The 9649-nt window shown below is 38.3% G+C and overlaps 1 protein-coding gene and 1 long non-coding RNA gene across 4 annotated transcripts; one reads left to right on the forward strand and one right to left on the reverse strand.

The window, feature by feature from the left end:
- The first annotated feature begins 1502 nt into the window (after positions 1–1502).
- On the forward strand, positions 1503–9210 carry LOC122090754 (pleiotropic drug resistance protein 1-like). The gene is made up of 24 exons (XM_042660463.1): positions 1503–2225; positions 2361–2481; positions 2587–2675; positions 2798–2882; positions 3000–3159; positions 3269–3345; positions 3703–3756; positions 3859–3949; positions 4045–4346; positions 4438–4719; positions 4805–5121; positions 5218–5378; positions 5507–5610; positions 5733–5889; positions 5969–6076; positions 6174–6340; positions 6449–6781; positions 6870–7160; positions 7246–7329; positions 7437–7570; positions 7676–7903; positions 7987–8158; positions 8281–8535; positions 8636–9210. The coding sequence occupies exons 1-24, from the start codon at positions 1897–1899 to the stop codon at positions 8891–8893; spliced, it is 4359 nt and encodes a 1452-aa protein (XP_042516397.1). The 5' UTR covers positions 1503–1896; the 3' UTR covers positions 8894–9210.
- Positions 2085–4615, reverse strand: LOC122090755. 3 transcript variants are annotated; one of them, XR_006143729.1, is made up of 6 exons: positions 4492–4615; positions 3228–3262; positions 2977–3126; positions 2762–2876; positions 2559–2653; positions 2085–2446 (listed from the first exon to the last, which is right to left on the reverse strand). It is a non-coding gene; the product is annotated as an uncharacterized LOC122090755 (long non-coding RNA). The 3 variants fall into 3 exon arrangements; XR_006143730.1 differs by having other exon boundaries at positions 2559–2668; XR_006143728.1 differs by having other exon boundaries at positions 2746–2876.
- Positions 9211–9649: the final 439 nt, after the last annotated feature.

A 9649-nucleotide genomic window follows, 5' to 3' on the forward strand; every position in this document is an offset into this window, starting at 1 on the left:
TAGCTAATAACCGTCGATCCAGCCGCCGATTCAATGAGGGGAGGGCCTTCATATAATAAATACTTTCCCCATAATATAAGCATCGGGCAACTATGTCGTAAGCTACGCCGTCACAGTCCCTTAAAACTTTGACCCAGCTTCCCGCTCGCCAGCGCCAGGGTCACAAATTAAGGATAACATCGTCAACACAAAAGTACACGTCATTATTTGAAAAAAAAAAACGCACGTGATGAATTGATGAAGGTGGATGACGCACTAACGTCCTCACCAAATTGGATCATGTTGGGCAGTCAGCTGTCACCAGACCATACAACATGACCAAAAAGGGTATTTAGGGCATTTATTATCTTTATTTAATATGAGGTGAATAGATATTGGGGGATTGAGTTCCCTAACTGGCTGCTTAGGGTACATTACTTTATCCATTTGTCTCTCGTCTCTTACAATAGTAACGAGATATAAATGGATAGTCAAAAAATCAAATTCGTTTCGTAATCAAATATGTTTAGGAGTATCCATATACAATTAAAGGCTATCTGAATCTGAATGATGTTTAGTCGATGACAAAAAATTAAATAGTTAATGATCTTGAGGTTTTTGAAGATTCAATAGATTCTAGTGAATAAGGAAAAGAGCTAAGGGTCATTGATTTGGAGTGCATCGTACCTGTTCGGAGGAGAAAGGAGGTTTGGGCTAAACAATTCAGGAATGTAAACAGATTGCCAAAAATTTGAATCCGATTTGCATTTATATAGGTTTATGGGTATCTGTATCTGACCAGAGAATATCTAAATCTGATCACATTCAATCTGTATTTGATTAGTATCCAATACCATTTACATCTCTACACAATGGGTCAAATATATCATTCATAGGAAGGAGGAGAGATATAGATAAATTGAGGCGTCATCATATGCTACACTAGCTACTTAGCTGGGTGATCATTTCGCCACCCTTGTTTTTGGGACTAGGGGCGCAGGATCAGGTAAGAATTATATAAATAAAGTAGAAGAAAGAACATTGGGACACCTTAGATGAGTGTCGTAAGCTACCCCGTCATAGTCCCAGACTCCCAGTGGCTAGTGCCCTTCAAAACTCAATATAATAAAAGCTTTGACATGCGCATGGTAAAATAATAAAGGATAATATGTATGATTGCATTATAAGCGATAAACAAAAGAAGCACGTACGCAAGAGAAGAGCAATACAACACTGCTGAGGTAAGCACCAACGTCATGGGTTCCAAAATATCATGCGTTCAAAAACAGTGATGGGGTCGTCACCTGTGGCGATCTCCCTGTGTCACCACACCGAAAAATCATATGGTTCTGGAGACCCATTTGGTTTGGTCAGTGGTCACATAAATAGAGTGGGTTTAATCTGACCACAAGAGAGTGAGTGGGAGTCAAGTTGAAAAATTCTATTAAATATGTACTTTCATGGTGGCACGGAAATGATTTTGTAATAGTCTTCTCTCTCTCTCTCTCTCTCTCTCTCTCTCTCTAGATATGTATGTATATATACAGCAAGATTGGTTGATCTCTTTGTACATTACAGAAAACAAAAAACAGAGACTGGTTTTCAGTTTTGCACAAGAATTGAGAGAAGTTCAGCTATTTCAAATATTTTTTTCAGTAATTCAGAGTGATGCGTCAGGTTGATAGTCGACATTTATTATAATTAGTCATAAGCCATCAATCCTTTTGCATGGATTTTCGGGCTTGTCCTTATTTAAAATCTTGATGTAACCAACCCCCATTAAGTTGTGATAAGATTTTGAATATTGTTGTCGATAGTAATTCTGAGTTAGGAATTTGAGTTCTTGAAATTGTGGGTCTTGTCGTGCGTATCACTTGGCTGTGTTGATAGAGGGTTTGTGTAGTTTTAGGTGGACTAATGGAGACTAGTGGTGCATATGGAATCAGTAGTTTTCGCAATGACAGTTCTTCAATTTGGAGAAATAGTGCAGTTGATGTCTTTTCTAAATCTTCTCTAGATGATATAGATGATGAAGAAGCTCTCAAATGGGCTGCTCTAGAGAAACTACCTACTTATAACCGTCTCAGGAAAGGTGTATTGGCTGGCTCAGAAGGTGGTGACACCAAGGAAATTGACATTAAGAGTCTTGGTTTGTCACAGAGGAAGATTTTGTTAGAAAGGCTGGTCAAAGTTGCAGAGATAGACAATGAGAATTTCTTGTTGAAGCTCAAGGACCGCCTTGATCGGTAAACAAAAACTTGTCCTTTCAGAAATAATGAAAATATACATCATCTTCACATTTCTCTGTCTAGAATGCATAATAATCCAGGCTCATCTCCTAGTGTATAACTCTGTTTTTCCCTCTTTGTTTTGTTACTCAGGGTTGGAATTGAAGTTCCCACGATTGAAGTCCGCTTCGAGCGTGTAAATGTAGACGCAGAAGCTTATGTGGGAAGTAGAGCTTTACCTACAATACTCAATTTTTCTGCTAATATGTTAGAGGTAGTCTACCTGTAAATTATCATAAACCAAAGATAGTTCTTTTTTCGGTAACTGTTTCTATCCCAAACAAATCTTACCAAGTAATCTGGTTTCTGGTTTTGTAAGGGGCTCTTGTCCTATCTTCATATTCTCCCTAGTAGAAAGGAGCCACTGTCAATCCTTCATGATGTCACTGGAATAATAAAGCCTGGCAGGTGACAAAACTTAGAAGACAAACCCTCAAGTTTGAAACAATTACTATAATTAGATTCGGTTTCACTCTACTAGTCAGGCTCTGAACCTAATCCAAGTCTTTGGTTGATCTGAATGTTTGCAGGATGACATTGCTTTTAGGGCCTCCAAGCTCCGGAAAGACCACGTTGCTGCTGTCTTTGGCAGGAAAGCTTGATCAAGATCTAAAAGTAGGGAAATGAAATACCTTTTTTATTCCTTTTGAAGCTCTAATTGTTCTTCTGTAGCTCTTTTGTAAATCATCTAGAGACTGAAAACACAAACCTCTTCTATTGATGATTCCTCAGTTCTCCGGGAGAATAACTTACAATGGCCATGGAATGGATGAATTTGTCCCACAAAGAACAGCGGCTTATATCAGTCAACATGATCTCCACATAGGGGAAATGACAGTGAGAGAAACATTGGCTTTTTCTGCAAGATTTCAGGGGGTAGGAGACCGATATGGTAAGTTGAGAGAGTTATTTTTGAGATGCTTAGCTTCAATCGAAAAGGCTTAACCTGACGAGTAGTACCTGAAATTGACCAATTATTCCTCAACATTGAAAACCTGCAGAGATGTTGACAGAGTTGTTGAGAAGAGAAAAGGAGGCAAACATTAAGCCAGATGCTGACCTTGATATTTTCATGAAGGTGAAGAAGGAGCTCTTATGCTAAAATAGACAATGCATTCAATTAAGTCTGTCAAGTTATTATAGGATGAATTGGGTCTCTCCTTGACTAGGTTTAGAAAATTTATGGTTCGCCACACAAATATTTCTTCATTGGGATTTTTCTTGATCCCAAGATTCACTAGCTTGGTTGTATCTTGTCTTTGAATTTTCTGTTCAAAATCTTAGTGTGGTACCATCCATCTTTCAACATCCCCCACCCTCATCTAAGGAAAAGTTCCAAATCCATGTTTTTGGTTAACATTGTTCTTACAAGAAGATTTTAGTTTCTAGAACTTCACAACCTAATGCAGGACAATTTTGGTTACCACATTTTCAGGCAAGAGCACTAGAAGGACAGGAGGTCAGTGTGGTCACAGATTATGTTCTAAAGGTATCAACTCTGCAAACTCATACCTGAATAAGGAGGATAGTTTTAAACATAGCCAGATTGACTTTGTGACCTTTTTTCATAATACGCAATTTTATCTTCTAGATCTTGGGACTTGAGGTTTGCGCTGATACCATGGTAGGAGATCAAATGCTGAGAGGTATCTCTGGAGGACAAAGAAAGCGTGTCACAACAGGTAGCAAAACTTGTATTTCATATGCCCAATTCAGTCTTTTTTCTCCTCATATAATGTAAACTGATCCTTTGGTTTTCATGATCAATATGATGAAGGGGAGATGCTGGTTGGACCAGCAAGGGCACTATTCATGGATGAGATATCAACTGGTTTGGACAGTTCGACAACGTTCCAAATTGTGAATTCGATTAGGCAATACATCCACATTCTTAAAGGGACCGCTGTAATCTCCCTTCTCCAGCCAGCTCCAGAGACTTACGATCTATTTGATGACATTATTCTCCTGTCAGATGGGCACATTGTTTACCAGGGTCCCCGTGAACATGTGCTTGAGTTCTTTGAATCCATGGGATTCAAATGTCCAGAAAGGAAGGGAGTTGCTGACTTTTTGCAAGAAGTAAGTTTATCAAAACCCTATCCATTTGTCATTTTTTTCTTCAATATCTATATTTTAGCAAATATGAGACAAAACTCCATGGATTTGGCAGGTGACATCAAGGAAGGATCAAAAACAATACTGGGGACGTAAAGAGGAACCTTACAGATTTATTCCTGTCAAGGAATTTGCCAAGGCATTTCAGTCATTCCACATTGCTCAGAAGCTAGGAGATGAACTTGCCACCCCATTTGATAAGACAAAGAGTCACCCTGCTGCCTTAAATACCAAGAAATATGGTATTGGCCAGAAGGAGCTGTTGAAAGCCTGCATATCAAGAGAATTATTGCTGATGAAGAGAAACTCTTTTGTCTACATCTTCAAGATGACACAGGTGAGTAATGGGTTTCATCAAATCTTTCTTTCAGTAATTTCTAGCCATGTCAATAATTCTAAGGTTCATTTTTCTTTCATTTCAGCTTACAATTATGTCTTTCATAACAATGACAATCTTCCTGCGTACTGAGATGCACCGAGATTCAGTAACGGATGGCCTGATTTTTATGGGTGCTTTGTTCTACTCTCTCCTCATTATTATGTTTAATGGATTCGCAGAGCTTTCCATGACTGTCATGAAGCTTCCTGTATTTTACAAGCAAAGAGACCTCCTCTTTTATCCTTCTTGGGCATACTTATTGCCCACATGGATCCTAAAGATCCCAATCACACTAGTTGAAGTTGCTATTTGGGTGTTCATAACTTACTATGTCATAGGCTTTGATCCAAGCGTCAAGAGGTAAATACCAATCCAAAAAGATATTAGTGTCTCCTAAAAATCTGTATTTTATTTTGAATTTATTACTTGAGAAGTGACTGTGAGAAATCACTGCAGGCTATTCAAACAGTACCTTCTGCTTTCATGCGTTAGCCAAATGGCATTTGGTTTGTTCCGATTTATCGGAACACTGGGGAGAAATATGATCATTGCAAACACATTTGGATCCTTTGCATTACTTATATTCATGGCTCTTGGTGGATATGTCTTGTCACGAGGTATGGATCGGAACTAAATAGCAAGTTCTATTTTCTGGATAAGTATTAAACAGAGAGCTTTATTTTGCCTTATGACAGCTCTCTGTTTTAGGTTCAACTTGATAAGAACCTTCTGTTTTTTGTCATAGATAATATAAAGAAATGGTGGATATGGGGCTACTGGATCTCTCCTATGATGTATGGGCAAAATGCACTAGTAGTGAATGAGTTTCTTGGGAAAAGTTGGAGTCATGTAAGGTTCCTTTTCTTTCTTTTTTCCCTTTTTGCTTAATCAATATCTAGAAAGAAGAATAAATGGGAATATAGTCTTCATCAATGTCAAATGACATTTGGATTTTGTTTACATGTTAATAGGTTCAACCCAATTCTACAGAGGCATTAGGAGTGTCAGTTCTAAGGTCTCGTGGGGTCTTCCCCGAAGCATATTGGTATTGGATTGGAGTGGGGGCATTGATTGGTTATATGTTCCTGTTCAATGCTCTTTCTATTTTGACACTTTCTTATCTCAATCGTGAGTATACTTTGGTTTCAAATTTTGAAATTTCAAAACTTTGTCGTACTATTCTAATGATAGGATAAATTTATTTCAGCATTTGGGAAACCTCAAGCAGTTCTATCTGAAGAGTCCTTGATCGAGAAGCATGCTAACAGAACTGGTGAATCTATTGAGCTATTATCCAAGGGAAAAAGTTCTATAGGTTGATACTCATTCAAATGTGAATAAGAATAATGCACTTTCTCTATTTACTTTCTATTTCTCATGACAATAACTAAATTAAAATGTTGTACATGCAGGCAGACAAGAAGAAATTAAAAGAAGTATGTCATTCGAGTCTTCGTCTGCAAGGATAGTGGAAGCCGATGCCAATACCAATCAGAACAGGAAGCGTGGAATGGTTCTGCCCTTTAAACCCATTTCCCTCACTTTTGAAGAAATTAGATACTCCGTGGACATGCCAAAGGTAGCTTAAGATTCAAAGTATTGGCAATTATGACTATCAGAACAAGGTCTTCTTTCTCCTGAGCTCTATTGAATGCAATAATAATGATCAGGCAAACTTAAAATGCAGGAAATGAAAGCACAAGGTATTACAGAGGACCGGCTTGAGCTTCTAAAGGGAGTCAGTGGAGCTTTTAGGCCGGGAGTTCTTACAGCTCTAATGGGTGTCAGTGGTGCTGGTAAGACAACTTTAATGGATGTGTTGGCTGGAAGGAAAACTGGAGGAAATATTGAGGGAAGCATCAAAATATCTGGTTACCCTAAGAAACAGGAAACATTTGCTCGTGTATCAGGATACTGTGAGCAGAATGATATCCACTCCCCTAATGTTACAGTTTACGAGTCCTTACTCTATTCTGCTTGGCTCCGGTTACCACCTGAAGTCAATTCTGCCACTAGAAAGGTACACGATAAAGATATTTTAATCCTTTTGTAGAGCTTTGTTATGGATTTGTTGGGTGCTTACTAATTGATAAAATTAATGATTGTAGATGTTCATTGAGGAGGTCATGGAGCTTGTAGAGCTGACCTCATTGAGGGAAGCACTGGTAGGGTTACCAGGTATAAATGGTCTCTCAACAGAGCAGCGCAAGAGACTAACCATTGCTGTTGAACTTGTTGCCAACCCTTCAATTGTATTCATGGATGAGCCAACCTCTGGCCTTGATGCAAGGGCAGCAGCAATAGTCATGAGAACAGTGAGAAACATTGTAGACACTGGCCGAACAGTGGTGTGCACCATCCACCAGCCAAGCATCGACATATTTGATGCTTTTGATGAGGTTAGATATGATTGATATTAATGAACAAGTTAGCTGCTATGTGTATTTTATACTACTTACCAAATGCTTATGCCTTGTATAACAGCTGTTCTTAATGAAGCAAGGAGGAGAAGAAATATATGTCGGTCCACTGGGGACACACGCTTGTCATTTGATCAATTACTTTGAGGTGAGCCAAACTATGAAAACCACATAAGCTGTAACTAAAACCTTGAGACAGTTTCCAGATTCCAGCCTTAGTGAAGTCATTGATAAATACGGTGGTGTTTTATGAAGGCGATAGAAGGAGTCAGTAACATAAAAGATGGCTATAATCCAGCAACATGGATGTTGGAGGTGACAACAAAAGCCCAAGAAGCAGCACTAGGTGTCAACTTCAGTGAAATATATAAGAACTCAGAACTGTACAGGTAGGGTGACATGTGAACCCTTGCTCTGTGAAGTTTGATGTGCCAAAGTTGAACCCTTACTAGTTTGTGGTTATTGCTCTAATATTCTATAAATTAATCATTCAGGACGAATAGATCAATGATTCAGGAACTGGGTATACCTAGCCCTGGTTCACAAGACCTTTATTTTCCTACTCAGTACTCCCAGTCTTTCTTCATCCAATGCATAGCCTGCCTCTGGAAACAAAATTGGTCGTACTGGCGGAATCCACCGTACACTGCCGTTAGGCTCTTATTCACAACTATCATAGCTCTGATGATTGGTTCAATGTTTTGGGGCCTTGGATCTAGAAGGTAACTTATCCTAAAGTGAACTCTAATGCTTTTCTCTCTTCTCTGTCTGATATCAATTTTGATTTGGATATTGAAAACTGCAGCCAAAAGGAACAGGACATCTTTAATGCAATGGGCTCCATGTATGCTGCAAATATCTTCATTGGGATATCGAATTCTTCCTCGGTGCAGCCAGTGGTAGCTATTGAACGCACAGTTTTTTATAGAGAAAGGGCTACTGGAATGTACTCTGCTTTTCCATATGCCTTTGCCCAAGTAATCACTTCTCCTTCAATATATGATCAATATTACTGAGTTTTATATTTTTCTATTAAATGAAAAATTACAGTTTAATTGTCTAATATGTTTCTAACCAAATGCATAGCTTTCTGGTGTAGGTCATGATTGAAGTTCCATATGTCTTCATACAGGCTGTAGTTTATGGGGTTATAGTGTATTCAATGATCGGATTTCACTGGACAGTTGCAAAGTTCTTTTGGTACCTATTCTTCATGTACTTCACATTGTTATACTACACCTTTTACGGAATGATGTCAGTGGCATTGACACCCAACCAACACATGGCTTCTATAGTTTCCTCAGCATTCTATTCAATATGGAATCTTTTTTCTGGATTCCTAATTCCAAGAACAGTATGTTCCCACGATTCCCCCCCCCCCCCAATTTTTAGAGGCTACGAGTAATAGAATTAATTAATTTTTGTTATTAATACCACTTTTTTGTTCATTACAGAGGATTCCCGTGTGGTGGAGGTGGTACTACTGGATCAGCCCTGTTTCTTGGACATTGTACGGATTGGTGGTGTCACAGTTTGGAGATATACAAGATAAGCTTGACACAGGAAGCACTGTAGAAGATTTTGTGAGGAATTATTTTGGATTTAGACATGATTTTTTAGGAGTGGTTGCAGTTGTGATTGTTGCCTTCCCTACGCTTTTCGCAGTCATCTTTGCTTTCTCAATAAAGGCAGTTAACTTCCAGAGAAGATAAGAAGAGAGTGCTCATTATAAAGACACAAAATCAAGTATCAGCAACAGGTGAAGCCATTATAGAACCCCTCAAGGCTCTAAACTTTAGCATTTATTAATAATTTCAGAATTTTATGGGTTCAAACTTCACTTGTTATTGTATTGTATCACATGTATTTAAAGAACTGGGCATTACTTTACAGTGAAGAACTTTATATTGATAGCAATAAACCGAAATTTCAAATTTTTTTATTTGAAAGGAAGAACTTCCAGTATTGTTTATTTCAGAGTTAAAATGATAAACAGAACAAGGAATAACAATCTTGTTGCTTGTTTTGAGGATTTTTTCTTAATGATCTCAGGAAACTTAAGCCCATTTTTCTGCTCCTTGTGGTGGTGATTCCAATGTTCTGTTCATATTAAGTTTGAATTTTCAGAATTGACATCGAACATGCTACTACAGACTGATTCCACTATTGCAAATCTAATATAGAACCTTTGACAACAAGAAAGTTTAGTTTCTTTAACTTGTAGTCTCATGAACATAGGACCTTGACTCTTACAGGAAATGGACCATTTACTATCAAGTCTGTCACTTTGGCTCTGCTTCCTGAGCGAGAGAGATTTTCTCTTCTGAAAAAATTGGAAGGTCGAAGAACCCATCTCGAGTAGCTTTCTTTCCGTGTCCAGCTACAAGCCTGCAAGAAGAAAATTTAGAACCGTAGCTTTCCTGAAATCAAATTGGATTCCATCTTGCGAGTGTATCGCTTGTCTTTTA

This window comes from Macadamia integrifolia, chromosome 10 (assembly GCF_013358625.1).
Source record: "Macadamia integrifolia cultivar HAES 741 chromosome 10, SCU_Mint_v3, whole genome shotgun sequence".
Classification (NCBI taxonomy): Eukaryota; Viridiplantae; Streptophyta; class Magnoliopsida; order Proteales; family Proteaceae; genus Macadamia; species Macadamia integrifolia.